The sequence below is a fragment of the Triturus cristatus genome, chromosome 9 (assembly GCF_964204655.1).
Source record: "Triturus cristatus chromosome 9, aTriCri1.1, whole genome shotgun sequence".
NCBI classification, from domain to species: Eukaryota; Metazoa; Chordata; class Amphibia; order Caudata; family Salamandridae; genus Triturus; species Triturus cristatus.
In genome coordinates, this window is record NC_140592.1 from 1,048,821,657 (window position 1) to 1,048,843,254 (window position 21,598).

At 42.3% G+C, this 21,598-nt stretch overlaps 1 protein-coding gene across 3 annotated transcripts in view; it reads right to left on the reverse strand.

Annotated features, from left to right (window-relative positions):
* Window positions 1–21,598, reverse strand: part of BUB1B (BUB1 mitotic checkpoint serine/threonine kinase B) — a 350,741-nt gene that overhangs the window by 239,466 nt on the left and 89,677 nt on the right. For all 3 annotated transcript variants that reach the window (XM_085626910.1, XM_085626909.1, XM_085626911.1), the window contains exons 9-12: window positions 15,172–15,389; window positions 3,874–3,941; window positions 1,953–2,095; window positions 23–75 (exon numbers count right to left, since the gene is read on the reverse strand). In XM_085626910.1, coding sequence (XP_085483036.1) covers window positions 23–75; window positions 1,953–2,095; window positions 3,874–3,941; window positions 15,172–15,389 — 482 coding nt within the window. The remainder of the gene's footprint in view (window positions 1–22; window positions 76–1,952; window positions 2,096–3,873; window positions 3,942–15,171; window positions 15,390–21,598) is intronic.

A 21,598-nucleotide genomic window follows, 5' to 3' on the forward strand; every position in this document is an offset into this window, starting at 1 on the left:
TATTGATATGATGTAAACTTACCAGATGGCTTCAGTTGAACTGGCACTTCTTCCTGCTGGTTGGCTTGGTTATCCCTAGAAACAAAAATGAAAATATAACTCATAACTTTGGATTCAAACACAAAAGCTTCAAAGCTGAAATTAAAGCCAAGAATAACTGATCTAATAAGATATGTATATGGATAATTTTCATAAACTAAAACTTAAACTGTGCACATTTGTACACTAAAAAGCTTCTCAACTTCATACTAGTACCACTTCTGAAGCTGTGTGGGTTCTGAGAGGTGAATAACATCTCTCAGAATCAAAACAACAAAATCAAAAATGACACCAAGTACTGTACAATTCAAATACACCATCAAGGTAACGTACACCAAACTGAAAACTAATGCTGTACTAAATAAAGACCAAGATCAGTAGCGAAGCAGCATACACGAAGGTGGTGTTCAGGAAGTATAACTTTAAGAATTTCTAAAAAAGAATAGCTTGTACCAATTGGTAAGTCCAATCCCTTCACCACCTGATTGATGGGAAGATTTCAAAGTATCCAAGTGCTAGGAGGAGGAAAGGATCATCACTGAGCAAAAAAATGTTGTTCTGCAATACAGGAAACCATGAGGGGAAAAAAGAGAGAGAACAGGTGTCATGGAGGTTAGAAATCAAAAAGGAAATATCTGGATGACTTTGGCGTAGACCAATGAAACAAAGAGGGCTGGGCTTCCTATGAGAACAGGCCAAAATCATGGAGGCACTGCCTAGATAGAGAACACAGAACAACATTTACTGAACAGAAACACGTTGCAGCAATATGAAAGACCATGACCGCCCAGGAAGACTGGGTACAGGGGAGAGGGAGAAGCAGAGAGGGCCCAGACTGACCCAAAGTCAGATGTAAGGCAGGAAGCCTGATCACAGACAAAGAGGTGAGAAGGCAGTGTGAAGAGCATAGAAGGAGGATGACGGTCTTTAAAAAAAAAAACAAAAAAAAAAAACGAGATTTGGAGGCAGTCATAATGGAAACATTCCAATATAACAACTTAATATTTCCTGTCTTAACTTCTAGGGAACGGGGGGAAAAAGGAATAGATTTCCTCTTCTTCGTGTTTCTGAATAATAATGTGCTTGGATCAACTCTCTACTGTAAAGACTCGGTGTTTTCAGATGATATGGACTCTGCTTCATTATTGGTTATTTTAGTTTTGCATGAAACTAATCCATCATAGGCAGAACATTTTTATTCTGCAGCTTTGATCACTGAGGTTTAAAGAACTGAATTATTGGGATGCGAACATATATTAAGATCTAAAAGGTGCAGTAAAATGGGTGGGGAGAACAATGGCATTCTCAAAGCAGAAAAGCTTTCAAACATCCTGTGTGAAGGGGGTGTGGTGAAAGTCTGAAGATTTCCAGGTTTTGGAATCAAAACAATTACAAATTAAATTATAACTTATCAGCAAAACCCTGTTTGAAACTACATCTCAGGCATTAGTCTGGCTGGCTGCAAAATCCGATGCAGATCCGGAAGAGGATCTTCATTCATCGATAGTGAGAGAGGAAGCACATTACTTCACAGAAAAAGATACAACTGAAAAACCAACAGCAAGCTTCAATTTGGGCAAATCCTTTACAACAATTGTGTCTTGGGTCCTGCTTCTTAGAATTTTTCTGTCTCCTTTGATCACCTTTGATTAAAATTTGATTCTCGCTTAGTCAAGTCTTGAGAAGTGGCGAGACTGTCTAGCAGGTCTTGAGAAGTGGCGAGACTGTCTAGCAGGTCTTGAGAAGTGGCGAGACTGTCTAGCAGGTCTTGAGAAGTGGCGAGACTGTCTAGCAGGTCTTGAGAAGTGGCAAGACTGTCTAGCATTGTTTGCTCCTGTTCCAAAGCATTTTCTCCGTTAAAGTTTCTGAAATTTCCAACACATTTTTTTTTATAGGTTTTCTTTCAATCTTACCTTAAATTAGAGTTCTCCTGTGGCAATGATCCAGTCTTCTGTAGAGAGTCAGAGAGGGGTGTTGCTTGGTCGGATTCATCAAGACAACTTGCGGCCCTTGATGAAGCCTTGGTTGCAGCTTCCGAAGTGTTGGTCTCTGTAAACTGTCAAATGAAAACACGTGTGGTAATTAAAATAAAAGTTGCAGTAATTACACGGTTTCTACATTAAGCTGAGTCTGTATGTCGGCTAATAAACCTAAAAGCAGCAAACACATAGGAGTGCTCAAGGCTGCAAGCCATATGCCTTACTCCTTTCCTTCCAGGTGCGCACCAATCATTCATAAACCACATTTTACACTGACTATTACCGATCAGCACTTTGATAAGAGGAAATGCGAAAGGTCTGGGGTGCTTTCAGACATGTTTCCAGGAAGAAAGGTCAAGACAATCAATATTTGCAGTTTAAGCATTGGGTCTTGTTACCAGAAAATCAACACTGATGCGCTGAAACAGACAAGAAGAAAAACGGTTTAAGATATACGTTTGGACCATATGTCTAATTTCTACAGTCTACAGGACCCTGGAGGCCAGTCTCACCAGAAGTAAAGTGACCAAACACAGGAAGATGGGATGGTGCACTAAACAAAGATACAAGACAGAATCAAGGACCTTTGGGTGGGCCTAGCGAAATCATCAAAATATGTCAAATTAGTGACTATATGGTATTGGAAAATATCAAAAAGTCCACTCCAGGAGCACTGGATGGTGAGGACTTTGGGGCACATCAGCAATGATGCCGCATACACTCGACTAGAACAGATCCGTGGTTGCACTCTGCCTCCGAACACTTGGGGCATGAGGCTCTAAACGGCATCCTGAGATTCTGGTATCCAAAATAAGGGCAACATGATTTTGGTTTAGGCTTACCTTCCCTGATGCTGTTTGTATGGCAAACGGACATATAACAAATATGTGGGGGGTTTTCAATGGGAGGAGTAGGTGGAAGGATTTGGCGTTGGGAACAGACCAGCATGTTGTACTTTTCAAGTAGGCTATGATTAATCAGATATGTTGTACATCTGTTTTCCACGGTATTATGCATTTTGTGTAACTCAAACGTTTAATAAAAAATTTTTAAAAACACCCTGCACCCCAAGTTTAGCACAAAATATGAAACCACCCTTGACAAACATATTTTAACAAACCTTTTAATGAATGGTAACATTAGAGAAACACCCTTTAACTTGACAAATTCCAGGTGGGCTATCAATTTCAGGAGCAAAAGATGCTAAAACCCTTTTACGATTTTTTTAACTAAACCAATTTAAATGTATACAAAAATTCACCCACCAAACAAAAGTGTACATATATAAGCTTGAAAAAAGTTGCCAGGAAAAGCTTTTTTGCTAGTTGCAAGTTGGTAGTCTTTCTTCTAGCACCAATGAAATGATCATCAGGATATAAGGGGGAGGCGAGAGGCACAATGAAGTTCTACACATAGCAATCCCCAAAACAGTAATATTAGAAAAGAACAAATAAAAAAAAAAGTGAGGGATAAAAAACAAAGCAAAAGGAATGGTGTTCCACAGCCGTGAAACAGGGATACAATGGTTCAATTCAGCAGTAGTGATCAGAATGAAAGTAGAGATAGGGAACCCAAGGCTGAGACAAAATGTTTTTACCTAAACGTGGCACTCCAAGAGCTGGGTTTGGATACAGAGGGAATGCTATGTAGGGTGGTATTTTAGCCAGAATAGTTTCATTAGCATCGACTCATGAAGCTAAACTTTAGCTAGGCTATTTTTCTAGAGATCAAAAAAAAACCTTGCGTGGCAACAACGAAGAGGAATCCATTTTTAGAAACCTACTTTTGAATGGAAAAGAAGGGAAACTTTACCTGGTCAACTAAGTGTTGATTGCCATTGTTCTGTTTCTATTACCTGTTTCTCCATCTCCTCAATCATCTTCGTCATTTCATTTCTCCTCCTAATGCTGGCTTGTAGCTTCTCTGTGAAGGAAACAGTAGCTTGAAACAGGCAAAAATACGGATTTCCTGAGATAGCAGTTTCACCATTTTAACAGGCACGGAGGGTAACTCTTTGTTAGCAATTTTAAGTACATAGAAAGGCAGATGTACTGGCGTCCGACTGCATCTATTTATTATGCCAAACACATTTTCAGCTTTTGTTTTATATAATAAGAACTATACTTTCTGGCTGACAAAGCTTGATTGCCTCGGTCAGCTACACGTGCCTTCTTTTCTGACATCACAGATTGAACGAGTTTCTAAATCTCACTACAGAGTAAAAAGTGCATGAAAACCTTTTCCAAATATTTTATTTAGTTTAAAATTTCATAGGGACGTCCGACATAAAACTGTTCACAATATTCTTAAAATCTCACGAATGATTTCAGTGTGACATTAGGTGGCCAAGGCGGTAAGATCACACTGAAGGCTTCTCCCCTGTTGTCATACAGCCTCTTAAACAGTCTTAAGTGAGTCCCAGGTGAACAATCAAGTGGGAATTGTTTAAATGATCACATTACTTAGATTTGGTGATGCTCTTTTGGGTGGATATTTAACCGAATATTTCTCACCTTGTGAACCTCGCCAGGCCAAAGACTGATTCTGGAAAACTCTCTGCAATAGCTCCTGTGTGCAGTCAGGAGGCACTATCAGCCTCTGCTGTGACTCTGACCCACCTCCAGACAGGACAACACTGTCACATATACGCACCAACCCTGAGTGCAGATATCTCACATTTTCCGTTAACACAGACGTAGAGAAGGACTGACAAATTTTCAATAGTAACAGGGAGTGCAAACTAATTTGGAACCTTATCACTTCTGAAAATGTCCACGCGGCAGACCCCCAAACGGAGTGGGTTATGAGAAATTCGCAGTAAGAACTTCCTTCAAAAACAGCATTGCCAAAAGTCTTATTTTTTTCTTCTTCAGAGATTTTTATTTAAGTTTTATGAATAAATACATAAACAGTGAAGATGTTAGTTAATGCAATACAGTAATTAAGCTAGACAACAGAAAATACGTTCAGCGCAAGACTCTGAATTTAGCCTCATTAAGCTGTAGGTACAGAGCATTAAGCAGGGTGCGCAAGACAGATTGCAGATGTGATGTGACAACATATGTAGTGTTATGAGTAATGAGAAATAAAAATATGCTAGAAGCAAAAATTGTGTGAACTAATGCTCTGGCTTCGTTCCACAAGGATTGACTTTCCCACCTATGGCGGCCTGAACTTGTTCCGTGCACTAAAGCTTTACGTGTGAAGGACCAGGTAGTTGTAGCCACATACAACCCCGCTCAACATACTTGTAGTGGTGTCTGTACTTTATGGGTTACTAACAGTTCCTTAAAAAGGGGTCAGGAGTGCAGTGGTAATTCAACCCAATTTTGTTCTTTCGGGTTTATTTCAACAGTCTAGTCCTGTTGCTTAGCATACGAATAATATATACATAGAATATTATTAAAACAGCACTAATGCATGTCACTAACAACGAGCATAGGATGAACATTTCTAATATGGTTGGAATGTCATTTGGCAACCTAACACTCTGAAGACTACACTATAATATGAGAACATGGAGTAGCTCTAGAATTTCTTGGGATTCGGTGCACTACAAATTTTTTTACAGCAAGAAATTGTAAATATCAGAAAAACATGTCCGCTAACCTCAGCTCCTCTCGAGATTGGTTCGGTATCAGCTCTCAGCATAGGAATGGATGCTGTAGCAGTGCAGCAGCCTATCAGTATCTGTCTATTTCTGATAGAATCTCGTGTCATAATCTAGGGCGAAGATCTGAGTCAATGTCGACTAGATGTGGTTTTTATAGTGTAAACTAAATGTGGGAATTGCCATTAAATTCCGGACATAGCCTGTATGCATCAATAAGATTGCCTTAAGACAAACCAATAGAAACCAGAATGACAAATCTACGTCAATTCAGATGGCATTGTTTGTTATATTTGCTATTTGACCTTAGAATATAGGTAACAGGGAACCCGTCACAGACGGATAACGCATTAAGTGTTTTGCCAAGATCATTGTCTAGATGAGTTGACACTTTCACAGGTTCTTCGAAAGATGAAGACAGACGGCTTTCTGGTCAAAGGTAAGCAAGTCTATGACAGGCAAATAATAGTCTTGACCCGCACAAAATGAAGTCTGGCCTTCGAAACCCATGGCTCGTACGTCTGAACAGGACGTTGTTGGGTCAAATCTGTGCATATGGTCTTATATTCAGGGATTGTTTGTTTTATAAGAAGCCTAAGTAAAACCCATGCTCTCGGAAAGGAAATCTAAAATTCCATATATAAAATGATTTTATTTTTAAAACGGCATAAGCCTATGGTGAATATATGTAAACAATCATGAAAGATATAAAATAGAATGAAATAATGCAGTAAGCTTTGTATGAATATTGTTTTATAAGCCTTGCAGATAAAATCTTACTTTATATAAAAAATATTTTCATAAAATACATGGTTATATCATGAGGTCTATCAGGGAGAGATGTGTTGTGGTAGTTAAGCAGACCAATCATGATACTGAATACAACAGCCTGGAAAAAAATGAAGCAGCTTGAAACAAGGAAAAAATAGTCTGTTAATAATTTTCTTCACAACAGTCTTTGAAGTGGATACAAGAGTCTGTGCCTGTTCCTTGTCAAAAGCATGGGGGGACATTTAGACATCATCTGAGGATAATTCTACGACATTCGGCTCTCATGCAGCATACGTGTGATCATGGGAAAAGATGTGTTACAAGCATGTTGTCGTTGGCTGAAGAGTTGGATGGACCAGGAACTGGTTGTAGCTGTAAGGCACTCAGATGGTGAAAGTGCTCCAACTAGAAGCTCGAATGACAGCGGCGAGGGGAGCGAGTCCTAAAGTTATCCAAAGAGCGGCTCTAGTCCATCAGAATGAGCATCTTGCAGAATTAGCAAATGCATTGCTCGGTATTGCCTCTGGCATGACTAAAAATGGTTTCAGGAGCGCTTCCATGTCTAGGAAAGCCACTGAGAGCTGCTCCAGATAAAGTTACAGAATGATTTCAGTTACATAGTTCATGCACCAGAAAACAGGTTTCACTTGGAGAACGTCCATTTTTTGAAAGCACAGCACCCAGCTCACATGGAGTTCAGAAAGCCACTTGTGTCCCAGATAGTGCGCCAAGATTTCTCTGCACGTTTGCTCAGCTTGATATGTGAAATCCGTTTGGGCAATATCCTTGACAGATCAGGAGGAAGATGACAATTCCACAGCCGACAAGCAGAAGGACGGTAGGGAACCCTCCAAAAAGACTGAAGAACAAAGACAGGAAAAAGGATTGTATCAGTCCGAACACAGTTGTAAAGCCAGTCACCAGACCCGAATTGTTTTACAAATAAGTTTATTATAAGTTTCCGAAGTTAAAACCTTTACAACAGTTGAATGATGATAAAGATAAAATGCAAGAACAAGTAGCTGCGAAATCATGCATTATACAATCGGGACATAGAAATTAATTGGGTGTTACAGGGAAAATCAGAAGTGTATACAGTACAATACAAATTACATAGTGTGCATAATCACAGTACAAGAATAATGGATGCATGCTGAGGGTACAAGTAAGTAATAAGTAATTTATTTATTGTACAAGTTAATTCAAACCTTTACAATGTTCGCTCGACGACATAATTAAAAATAAAACCACAGTTTCATTGTGATTTCAACAGTAAAAGGCTATGGTGCAATTTTTGTTATCTACGCAACGTATTCCATTAGAACTAATTTGTGCAGTACTTCTGCAGAATATCTGTTCATTGAATATGCATTAAGCAGTCCTTGATTTCCCGGTTTTAACAGTCTTGTAAAGTGCCTGGTGCATTGTGCGTGAAGAAAAAGGTACCATTGGATTGTAAAATAACTAAAAAGTGTTTTTTTTATTTTTATCACAAGGTTTTGACCTGACCTGACATGCTGAGGGTATAAGGCATGGTAATAGGTTAGTGAGCAATAATTGCAGTAGTGAAATCAAACGAAGTGACTGTGGATCCAGTCAGAACATCAGGTACCAAGGGCGGAGTCTGCGTTAGCAGGTAGTCTTGCAAAAAGCCCCATTATTTCTTTAGGTCTGCTGGGAGACGGGAGAATAGAGTAATACACAGTTAGCTGTTCCTGGCAATATGCTGTATCGAACAGCCAGTTTCAGGCAGTGGGCAAAATGCCTCGGTCCCCATGAACAGGCTACTCTATGCTTAACAAGGCACAGTGTCGGGGCTAAAAAACATTTATCGTCATCCGGCATTTCCGATTGAAGGCATAAAAACGCCAGCCTTGGCGAGAGAGGCAAAGGGCATGATGTGCGAGAGAGTGGAGACGAAAGCCAGCCAGTAGGCAAAGATTGGGTTGACAGGACCAGGCAAGGTGCATGAAATCAGCCCATGCCCCCCCCTCCTATGCATCTAGCACAGTCATCGTGGGTCTGTACCTTATAGTGGTGCAATTTTAACCAGGGTGTAGAATATTTGATGCAAGAGCTGAAAGTGTATGTGGGGGACTGCCATTAGGGGGAGGCTTTGTACAAACTACACACGTCTGTCCAATCCTGATCAGAGATGGGTTTACCAAGTGCAGTCTCCCAGCAGAGACTGGGCTCTCTGGGCGCCTCGAGGTACCTCAGGTTGCGCAAAAGCACAAAGACCGGAGAGGAGATGTCGGGAAGATGAAGTCATGAGAGGAGAAAAGGTTTTGCATTTGGCTGGAGCAGCAGGAAACTCTTGGTAGGCGTTTCACGCATAAGCAAAAAAGAACTTGATAAATCTAGCGTGCGCAGTGGGTCATCAGTAATGGGGTCAATTTGTTACAGAAGCACCATCAGGGAAAAGATGACCCATCTCAGCCATGCCCACTGTGTTACCCTCTGACTGACCACTCCCCGATCCGATGTTCTTAGCAAAAAAAAAAAAATTGAATACCAGTTGCTGTCAACATGTTGAAAATTGTACGAACCAGATCAGTAAAATGAGTTGGGCATTGGTTTTGTAATGGCCTCTGAATCTCTGAAGCAGTTCTGGCGGTCTATAAAATGATAAGTTTCACCAGCAAAAGTCCAAGTCAAAGGGACTTCTTTTTGTAGCAACATCTCAACCAGTTTGCGAATGTTGGCAAAACTCAAGTCTTTGATATCAATTCTACACCAAGGGACAGCTTTTGATGACCTGTTGAGGTGGTTGGTAAAATGTTTTACCACAACACTATTATTTTAGAACCTGTACTCACATAAGTTTGGCCAGGTTCTAGTCCATAGCAACTGATGTTGGTTAATATAAAATAAGAAACATTATTTAATAGTGCATGGTGTGTAGATATGGATGAAGTGGGATTTGCCAATGGTACACAATTCTACCTAGGCAAAGCATTACACATTCCATGTAAAGAAATTGCATTGACCAGTAGTGAGTGAACTAAAGATATTCTGCTGCTGGAGGAGATTACTGTGGGCCCTAGAGAAGATTAATTTTAGATGTAAGACCTGTAGCTTTAAACCTAATATACTCAGTACTACCACCAGACCTACCTCTAACACTCAACCAAGTTCCACCATGTGTAAGTTACTTAGTATCAATTGTCGCTCTTTGGTTCGTCACCACACCAACTTCTTTGATTTTATTCAGGACTACTTATCTGACATTTTTTCCTTACAGAAACTTGGGTAAGCAGTCTACACTTCAGAGCTCCCCCAGTTATAGTTTAAGAACTGTAACAGAGCCAGAGGAGGCATAGCTACTGTTAACAAAGATACGCAAGACTGCAGCCTAACCCAGTGCAACATTCACGATTGTAAAGCACCCTTTTCAAAATCTCCCTCAACAATAATTTCACCTTTTCTGGGCTGCTAATCTATGACCCCAAGGCCCATCCAAACCTTCAAGATAATCACGCATCAATTTCATATCCCCCATTAGTCATTAAAACATGCTAATTTCATTATCGTTGGTGACCTTAAACTTCACTTTGACACTATCCAAGGTGGTGACATTAGCAACTTCCTGGATGACCTTGCAATTAATCCCCAGACTGGAAAGACTATTTGACACATGCCGCCCGGCTCACCCATCTCCTCTACTCCCAGCCCGCCCGGCCTGGATAGACACAAATCAGCTATGCTCCCATGGTCCTGAGGCCTTTGCGACCTGCGAGTGAGACCACTCGGGCTTACCTTTAAGTGCCCTTGTGCAGTGTATTTTCAGGTGGCCCCCTTCTGACTGGCCCACCAGCTACCAACAACCTCAGCACCCTGCTCCTGCAGAATCCAGGATGCTCCTGCAGAATCCAGGATGCTCCCGAGAATCCGCTAGTGGAACTCTGGCCTTGCTACGTAGCTAAATCCAGAAGATGTATCTCGAAATCCAACTGTATGATTTTACATGCATTTTTCTATTTCCTCCCATTGACTTCAACGGTGCATAATTGTGCACAAGAGTGATTTAATTTGTGAGCTTGAAAAATTCATCCTTGAAAGTACTTACTGTAGAACGAAGTTCTTAGTCTGAAAATGATATAAAATCTGTTATTTTTGCAAATTGGCCTCAGATTTATCCTGGAGTGTCTCACATGTATTGCCTCTGTGAGTACAACAAATGCTTAGCGCTACCCTGTGATAAGCCTTACTGTTCGCCCACACTACCACAAATAGAGCAGTAGTATTATCTAGTTTTGCCTCTGTATACCAATGTGGGTCACCCTGGAGTCTCAGCACAGTGTACTTCCTTTTAGTGCACTATATAGAAAGACCGCTACCTACATCGTGGATCTCACTTAAACTAGAGCCCACACTTTAAAGACCGAGCAGATATAAAAACGTCATCATTAGTGGCGGCTTCAGGATGTTTCAAATTAGGCAGCTGGCCTCTGACCTTTTGGACACTGACTTAGACCAATGTTTAAAGGTTATTCAAACCACGCACCACCTTCTCAAGATTATATAGGCCAGGTATGTACACACATGGGCACTCTGAAGAGTACTTCGTATGTAGTGCACCCTCTCAAAACTAGTCTAGGAAAGCTATTTAATGCTCTCTGACCTCCATGTAGGTGATCGTACTAAGACCTGAACTCAATACCCTACCAGTCAGAGATTGTTTAATTGAGCCATTAGTGCACCCGATTAATCCGTTGCACTCTACTCGATTCAACTGCTGAATTGCAGACATACTTGCATAGTAGACATAGAAGCCCTCTAAGCCTTGGAGCCAACGAAGGACCACTGTCTGAATGAAAGGTATGGACTGCTCTCATTGCTATCAAACACTGCAAATCTTTTAACTGCTCCAGCACCTGCATTTCTCTGAGGACACCTACAGGAATCGAGAACACAAATCAATAGCCACCAATATGTACTTTTATTGGTTAACAGAATTTAATGACCCAACATGGTCCATATATATGACCCAAAACGCTATATTGGAGACTGTAAGGGGAGTCTACGGGGTCTTCTAACAGTAGAAGCCTTAATCTGTTGAAAAACATAACATTTTCTAACATAATGTCCGACTTCTTTATATAAACATAGCTAACAATAACGTTGCTGTAGCGTTGCTATGGTTGCATTTATCCCAGCATGGGCAGATGCCAACCTCTTATGTGCTGTTTGATTAAGTTTAATCTGGTCAGTTCATTCGGAATTATCCGGTCTCCCATTCCAGGTAACGTAACCACGGAGTGCTATCTGAAACAAGGGTGTAGGAGTATTTGAGAATAAAGCCAGCTGGAGGTGTTTCAGTCTTAGTAGTTTCCTGTATCGCTGTTCGTATATCTGTGCTGATCTTACTTTGAGATCTGGTTAAAACTGCTTTCTTGACAGGCTGTACCGCAGACTTTGCAGCCAAGTCAGCCACACAGCTCCCTTTGGTGTGAATCCCGTTAAGCTGATGGCCCAAAGCATGTGTCACATGGACCAATGGAAGTCTTCACCCGGAGCGGTTTATTCTTAATAAACTTTTCCTTTTGAATCCATTTAGTCAATGTTTTAAATCTGCATTGTAACCATGCACACAGAAGGATGAATTAGACACTGTGTGGGAACTGAAGGGCCTGCCAAAAGCGTCACCATCATGTAGGCCATTTTAGACTTCTTAAAGTTAATTTTGCAACGATGTGAGGTTAGTAAGTTCATTATCCGATCTGCCCTAGTTTGGTGTGCCTGTAAAACGTCATCTGCGAAATAGATATAATCAATGTACGAAATATCCTTAGGATCTAGTTGTAAGATCTTCATTACATGTGCTGAGAATAGGTCAGGGCTGTTCTTATACCCCATAGGACAATATTTTAAACAGTACTGCACTCCATCGTAACTGAAGGTGGCTTGATACTCGCTTCTGACTGAAAAACCAACTGGAGATATCCAGGTTTGTTTTACACTTTTTTCAGTACTTCTGCTGCGCTATCTTGAGGCACTCTCACCAAAGTACCGTTCTCCAGAGGTATTGTAGCTAATATGGAATGTTTTCAAGAAAGCCCAGCAACTTCTTTCCTTTTAAACTGAGTTTTAGAGTCTGAAACTTTCCCTTTACACTGATCTTAATCTCTTGTGCTATGTTCCCTTTTTGTTTGTAATATTCTTCCTTTATTTGGTACTCAGTCCAACCCCTCCCTCTCTGCTCGTTTACTGTCAAAGTCCTCAAAAGAACTGGAAGAGCAGCTATCAGAATATTACAACTGTTACAGCTTTTTAATTTTATCACACTCCCTTAAATTATAAACACCCTGAATAGATTCCTCAGATACAGGAGATAAGGTCTTTTTTTTCTCTCCCCCCTCTGCTTCTTCTAGCATTCTGTTACAGGCTTTTCCTAAATGGAACCCTCAATGTCACTTATAGGTTTTAAAATGGGGTTTAATGGCACATGTACCCAATGTTATACGGTCCACAGAGTTATAGACTTCCACAATTATTGTCTGTAGTTCCAGTTCACAGTCTTGACCTGGAACTGCTGCAAGCCTCTGGCATTCGACCAGAGCCGCTCCTTCTCCTTTAATGTTACTTGGGGTGATCAAGGAGACTGTAGGGAAGATTCCCATTAACCTCATACCAAAGTCCAGAGCCGGTGCAGCCCTGTGCTTATTTTGTACTTGTTTCAATACTCCAGGAAGAAGTGCTAGCGAGGGTATGCCATGTGTGTTAGGTGCAAATGCATGCAAATATACTCTCTCCCCAAGTACTGAACTCCTCTTGGGATGGCCCCATTCGAAAGGAACGGTAGTCTGTATTCTATGCAGGATGTGAGGGATTTGGAGGGGGGTCATGTGAGTAAACCGCTTCCCAATGTTGATCTAGCAAGCAATCCAGAAGACAATTTAATCATGATTTATGGGCATCTGGTCTTGCTAGAGCTAGTCTAGTGTTCTTGGTACGTAGCACATACTGAATGTGTTTCCTGTATACCCTCCTTCATAATTCAAGAACCTGTAAGGCTTACAACTGGACTTCTTCTGGTTAGCCATGACACTGCGAACCTGCAACAAAGAAACTCACAGAAATGGAGAGCCCTGGAAAAAACGTTACGAGTCAACGGCGTCGAAAAAGGTAACGGACGTCAGCACGCCAACGAGGTCTTCTTAAGGCTCCGATGAAGTCACGCGGACTCATTCCATCGTGATGTCCTCGTCGACTTGGGAGAGCCATGGAGAAAGGTTTCTGTGGAATGCTGCGCATGGGGGTAACTCAAAAGGTGAGGCACCCACTTGTTTGTCAAACCTTAGCTCAACCCTATGTAGCTGTGGCTTCTAGCAATCTGGCTTTAACAAAGGAACTAGTGTAAAGCATTTAAACAGCGCCAAGACAAATGAATAAGGAAGAAACCGCTCTCAAGAAATCAGATGACAATTTATACAAAAACAAAAAAAAGACAACTTTTATAAATTTATAGACACCAAAACGAACAAAATCCACCAGAGGGTTCTAAAGATATAAATACTTGGAGAAAGAATAAATTACAGTGCTTCACTCCATCACAAACGAGCATTGACAAGTACCACAAATTTGGAACTTTTGGGGGGAAGCTTTTTTTCAAAGGTGAGTGTTGTCACTTCCAGTTAATTTGGGAGACCAACCCCGGTCGAGAGTAGGTAAGGGGGACTAGCAAAGTCCCAAGGAACAGCAGCTACCTGGATGAGAAAGCAGACTCCAGTCCAGTTCCAGTGTTAATGGCAACTTGCCACTCACTTCTCTGGAGTGATACTGATGCAAAGGATAAGGATGCTGAATATGCAGTAGGATGCAGAGGACACGGTGTGGAAGATTTGGGGTTGAGGGGCTTACTGGAGCTATTCCTTAGTACAGGGTCTTCATGGGTCAACTTTGGCCACAGGGATCGCAGTCCCTTGAAGTTCTGATGGGTCCTGTAAAAGTACAGTTGACATTGGACTATTGGCTTGAGGTCACAACGAAACCAGCAGTTCCCGTCACCTGGAGATAACACTGCTGATAATCTCCCTTACCCCAAAACTGCCTAGCGCAAACATGCAATCTCTGAATTCACTCACAGAGAGTAAAGACTATCTACGATTGAGAACACAGTGGTGCACGGATAGTAGGAGTTCTACGTCAGCTCAGTAGTGGTGTTAAACACGCAAAACCTAAACTTTTGAAACATTTCCAAAATACACCAGTACCATACCGAGGCCTACCTCAGCCCTCTACTTGTTTTTTTACTTAATAAAGTATGATTTTGACTTTACCATTATTGCAAATAATTTATTTCATTTCACTTTGCAGTTTCAATAAAACAAACCAGTAATGTGTATGGGCCAATCTATCGACCTGATTTAGGGACTAGAGGGGGGGTTAGTGAATTTCTTCCCAGGCAGGTAGATTTCCATGCATTTCGTCTATTGGACAAGTAGATCTTCCAAGGAGGAATTCAACATTTCCCTACTGTTGAAAATGATATTGTAATTATACAATCCTCAAATATCTTCGCATGGAATCTGGTATGGAAATCTCTAGCAAGACAGTCACTACTACCTGGCAGCAGGTTTAAACATTCCCAAGTAGAGACTTGCACGCAGGAGTAGCTATAACTGAGTGTATTCACAGTTGCAGCCAGTGGTATTGTTGGTGCTATAATTCTGGCAGGGTTTAAGGTTTTTTTCGTTTACATCATAAAAGGCAAACATTACTTTCCCCAACATAAAACTTTCAAAAGGCTTTTTCAAGTTGAACGCATACCTTCCCTCTTCTTCTGCATTTTCTTAAAATAGGATTCAGCCCTGATCTCCTCAAAGGAAAACTCTTCCAAGCCAGCATTGACCTTGGATTTACAGTACATCGCCTGCTCCTCTTTGTTCTGGGAGCAACTCTGCACCCTCTGCAGCGGATCCTCCTCCTTTGTCGCTTTTCGAGCACTCAAGACGCAAGTTAAACTGGGGTTAATTTTACACGGTGTCCTGAGAGAAACAAAATACGCTTGTTACATTAAAAAAGTCTGTCTAGCATGGGTAAATCAGAAACAGTTATTGTACATTTCTTAGACGTGTAACTCACATGCCCTGCTAAATCTGAAAATTAACAATCACTGGCAAGGCCAATAGATCTGGATTTCTTCTGGGTTACATTTGTGGTAAGATTGGGAACAGAAACACGAGTTAACATTACAAATGACAAACTGGGAGAGCGTAGACCGAGGAATACACAGTAAAAATCAATGAAGGCGGCATAGGATAGTGGGAGGAGAGAGGAAAAAGGAGGGGGATAAGAAGGAAGAAAAGAGCAGTGGATAAAGGGGTATAGCAATAGTGAAAGTAAAAAAAAAAAAAGTTTTCCCTGGTAATGCTACAGCACCTTTCCCCCTGAGTTTGAAAAGAATGTGATTTGAAACATTTGGCCTCTTTAGTACAGAGATTTGGGCAAATTTTTTAGGATGTTAGGAGCCGGAGGGCGTGGCTTGATGCCCATGGGAAGTGGCAGCGCAGCCGGAGCTCTCGCAGGGACAGAGTGGACTACGAGCAGCTGCTACCGTGTATAATCCTCCGGACGAGCCGGCATTGCTTTCTGAAGATGCGAAGAGCGGGGCGCATTCATCAGAGGGGACCCACACCTCCGCAACGGCTCTCCTGAATCATTCTCCCGAGTGTGCTTTCTATTCCCCTCAGAAGCGGCCGCCATTTTAGATTGAGGCAGCTTCCCTTTACTGCAGTTCAACGCTGGGGAAACGGCATGTCAAGGAGTTTCCTTCCAAATGCTGCATACCACAGCCAAGGTATGCTTTCCACAACGTTTAGGGACTAAATAAATATTGGAATTCTTTGGCATGGTTACGGTCCCTCCAGGCTTTTAAAAATTACACAGAATGGCATTTTTTTTTTTTTTACAAAAGCACGGTATTTTCTAATATACTTTAATAACACTTTGGAAAATCTTGTAATTTTGCTATCATATGGGGAGACTGAGGAAGGCCGACTCCTGCGCCTTGCCCTTAATGCTAAATTTGTCAAAAACTTGACAATCTTCACAAAATTTGCAGCCATGGAGGCTTCTTTAGAAGCCTCTTCTTCTAAAAATGGTGCCTCATCAGATACAATTTCCGGCTCGACGGCATCTGGGAAATCCTCTACGAAAAGTCCAAAAAAAGACCCGCCTTCTCCTGCAAAATCATCTCCTCCGGTTTCATTAGACTTACTACTAGTAGAAATTTGCACTCTGCATCCCTTTATGGAGGAAACGATAAATAAGGAGGCAAATGGGGGAAGGGTAATGGACGGCCCGAAACGCACTTTAAAATTTTGGAACACCCTTTGGCTCTCACTGATCGCTAAGATTGCCCTAGTAAAGAAGGTAATACTTCCCAGGTGCTTATACCATCTTCCAAGGAACCCTGTTCACTATACGTAGAAGGATCTTTATAGATCTAGATAAACTGATAGTGGAGCTACTGTGGGACACCAGGAGGAAAAGAGTCAGTCTGACGACATTTAAACGTACCTGGCGGAGGGTTGGACTGGAATTGCCATGCTTAGAGTATTATTACCTGGCCGAGCAGCTCCAACACGCTGTTCACTGGCTGAATAAACAGGACAACTGGGAACGCAGACTATTGCGGGGTACTTGCGGTTGGTATCCTCTGCCTGAAATTCTGATGATGGGATTGGAGGCCCCAGCGCTTATGCCCCATGTAGTGTTTATGGTCAGCGGGGCATCGGAATGAGCGGTTAATGCTGTACTGAAGAGGGCTTCGTATGTGCCGGATATCTGTACCTGGGCATTGCGTCCATGCAAGAATATAGAACGGTCCATGTCCCTACACAAATGGCACGAGGGCGGCTGCAATACTTTGGGGGATTTATACCCTAACAATCAGTTTATTACTCTGGAAGATGCCATAGAAGTTTTTCAGATTGGTGCGGGACAATTCCCTCAATTCGATAAAATAGCAGCAACAGTGTGGGAGGTTTGCCGATGTAACCGGAGGAACAGCATATCTCCCGGACGCTGGAAGTCCTGTTAGACATGGCTAGAGGCAAGAAACTAGTCTCACACATATATAGAGCCTGGAGGGAGGACGCTCCTACAGATACACTATCGGTGCAGCGTAACTGGGAGTTACACATCGAGACATCCTTCACGGCAAGGGCTTGGGAGGCAATCCACAAGGGGTAAAAGCCACCAACGCGCAGTTCAGACTGCTACAACATAATGTGATTCACCAGGTATATCTCGCTCCTCGCTGGTTACACGGCATGAACCAGGAGTGGTCAGCAGATTGCCCCAGGAGTGTGGGGGGGCTGCCGATTGTTTGCACATATTATGGGGACGCCCGAATATAGATCACTACTGGTAATCTGTGCTACTCAGGCTTAATGCGGTCAAGGGATGGGGGATCCTCAGGAAGATCGGCCAGTGCCTGCTGGGACTTATTCCATTTTGAAAAGAAAAAAAAATTGACCATAAAATTCCTTGTTCTGTGACTGACGTTAGTGTAGGATTGTAAATTGATGCTTGTCCCCAAGACAACCGAAAACGAAAGACTGGCTAAAACATATGGCTGAAAGGATAAACGCTGAGAGGTGCGCCACATGAAACAGACGCGCAAAGATGAAAAAGCATAAGTTACTTACCTGTAATCCTAGTTCTCTTCCAGGGGTATACTCAAAGTCATGAGCACTGAATAGTCCCGCCAACGTGGGGGGACCCAGGAGCATATACAAAAATACATATAAATATGTATGTTCAGCCAAATAAATGTGTACCCAGTACCTTCAAACATACATACATACATGTATATACATAAACATGCAGCCTAAAATCATTTAAACAGGCTAAGATGCCAAGATTGCATTGGATTTTTCATTTAAATTAAAATAACCTTATATAGCATTTCTGTAACAAAGAACATGCACTCTTCTAGTGTTCCAACACAGCCTTTTGTTTTCAAAGGAAAAGGCAAGTAATCGCAGGCAATTAGCCCATAGCCTGCATAGAGAAAACCACAATAGTAACAAACTGGCACTGTGCCATTAAGACCTCCAGGAGCTCCCTGCTTTCATCATGCACCACAGGTGACAGTTAGGTCAGGTCTGTTTTTACAGTGAACCAACATGTAGTAATATTGAAGCAAGTCAGGAAAAAACTACTATACCAAGTATATTCATCCGGGGAGGAGGGTGGGTTGCTTATGACTTTGCCGAGTATACCCCTGGATGAGAACTAGGATAACCGGTAAGCAACGTATCCTTCTCTTCCAGGGGATACTCATCAATAGTCATAAGCACTGAATAGAATAGCAAGCCCATACCCATTATCCCGCGGACGAATAGCAGTACAGTTACAGCACAGCAAAGACTTCAAGGATAAATCATTTAAACAGATTCCTTAAAGAGGCATGCCCAAACTGAGCATTCGCCTGAGTGTCAGAATCTAAACAGTAATGGTGGGTAAATGTATGCACAGATCGCCTTGTGGCAGCGTTTACAAATCTCTGCAATAGGGACATTTTTAAGAAGAGCCGTGGTAGAGGCCTTTTCCCTGCTAGAGTGAGCCTTTGGTTTGCCGGGGAGAATTGTATTGGACAACTAGAAAGACATTGTAATGCAGGAGACAATCCATCTAGAAATGGATTGTTTGGAAGTTGCACACCCAGTATTAATGGAACCCTAGCTAACAAACAGGCGGTCTCATTTCCTTAACTCCTTGGTCTTGTCTAAGTAGAACTTCAGAACCCTCATAAGGTCTAGTGAATGCGAGGCTCTTTCTGGAGGAGTTGAAGGATTAGGAAAAAAGGCCAGGAGAGTAATAGTCTGGTTAGTAGGAAAATCTGAGACCACTTTAGGTAGAAAACTTGGATGTGTTCTAAGGACCACTCGGTTTGCATGCAAGAGGAGATAAGATTCTTTAGAGCACAAATCTTGTATCTCATTCACTCTGCGAGCTGAGGTGATGGCCACTAAGAAAGCAGCCTTCCAGGACAGGTGCTGCAGAGAGGCTTTCTGGATCTTTTCAAAAGGGGACCCCATCAACCTAGCAAGAACAATATTAAGTTCCCATGGAGGGGATGGGAATCTGATCGGTGGCTAGACATTTTTTGACCCCTGAAGGAAGTCTTGAACTGCAGGTAGTTGAAAGAGAGAGACCTGCATAGGAGATTTTCTGTAGGCTGTACTATCGGCTAGATGGACTCTTATAGAAGACAACTGAAGGCCCGACTTGGCTGGGTACAATAGGTATGGTAAAATCACCTGCTCCTGACCCCAAATCATTATTCGGGGTCAGGAGTCATTATTAATGCACCAAAAGTAAAAACACTTCCACTTGAAAGCATACGATTTTCTGTTGGATGATCTTCTCGCTTCCTGAAGCATGTTTATACAGTCTGCGGACAAGCCTAAATGTCGGTACTGGAGGACCTCAGGAGGCATGCAGTCACTCGTAGAGATGAGCCGTTGGGGTGGAACACCTTCCCGCCGTTCTTGGATAGCAAGTCAGGTCGGCATGGTAACCTCCTGTGAGGGAGCTCTGATAGTTAAACAGATCCGGATACCACCACTTGCGAGGCCACTCTGGTGCGATCATTATCATTCTGGTCTTGGTCCTGTAGAACTTGTTGATCACCAGATGAATGAGCGGAATTGGAGGAAAAGCATAAAGTAATGTCTGCGACCATTTGATCAAAAGAGCATTCCCTCTGGAACCTGGTTGGTGAAACCTGGATGCAAAGACGGGGCATTTTGCGTTTGCTGCATCTGCAAACAGGTCGATATCTGCAACTCCCCATCGGTGGAAGTGGTCGTGAGCTTCGACAACGTCCCTACTTTGAGAGTCTGCCTGGACGTGGAGTACCTGGTGGAACAAGCATTGGCATAGCCAATAGGTCTCGCCTTTGGGACCTTATACATGTTTAGACATGCAACACTTGATGTTGTTGCAACAAGGATATTATGATGGGTAAACACACACTTATAAGGTCCCAAAGTCGAGATCTATTGGCTATGCCAATGCTTGTTACATTTTGCATCAGGTACACAACTTACTGCAGCACCTTTGCTTGTTTACCCCGCCTTCTTACACTGCCTTGTGTCACTGTGGAATCACTCATTTACCTTGGCAGTAGGGTTCTCCAGTGTGAAACATATTTTGGCTGTCTGCTTGTCTCATCTTTTGAGGCCTTTTAGAAACAGTGAGGGATCTCCCTTCGACTCGCCCAGGGCTTACATAAATAAACTTGATGTTGAATTAATGTGCCGGGGTGAGAAGTTTCTGTAAATATACTCGGAATGAAAGGAGTAGGTCTGCGGAGCACAGATAATAAAATGGTTGCTGGTACATCCAGGTTGACACCGAAGACCCTTTCGTCAATTAATCTTCACACATTTTAAAAACAAAGTGAAATACAGTTACGGCCCCCCTTGATCTTCTGCACACTGTAAATTGTATACAGTGTCAGAATGCGGCTAATGATATTTAAAAAGTGCTATGGTTGGATTCCTTTGGGATGAAAGGATTTTGCAGACATGTCTTTGAAGTTGCAGTTCGTGATGTATACCATTGACACCAGGTAGTCAGTACGATAGGAAAACAAAACAAGCCTGTGCGCGCGAGAGCAAGCACCTGGCCATATGTTTTGAATTGTCGCTCCCGTGTCTGGGCACGATAATTTAAAACATATGGCACCCGTGGGGGTAACAGCAAGCAATGGGCCACACACGCACAAGCGTGTGGTGAGCATTTGGAAGCCCCTTTACAATAAGTCTCGCAGAGCAGCGCCTGCGCGCTGCTAGACCTAAAAATTGCCAAAATGGTCAGATTGTTTGCGAGAAGCGATCTCCAGATGGTCCGAGTCTCCTGTGAGAGGTGTCTCGACCTAGTTTCCCACTGTTTGTTCAGATAATACATGGTTGTGGTGTTGTTCGTCTGAATCAACAGGGAACATGTGCATAAAGAAGGGAGCAGTGACTTGAGTGCAAGATGTGCCGCTTTCAGTTCAAGCAGGTTGATGTGCTATCCCTGCTCTGTCTCTGACCAGAGTCCTTGTACCTGAAGAGGCCCCATATGTGCCTCCCAACCCTGTAGGAAAGCATCCATGACAATTGTTTGACTGCATAGGTCCTGATGGAAAGGAACTCCTTTAAGCAGATGTGTGATCGTTTCATCCACCATTTGATTG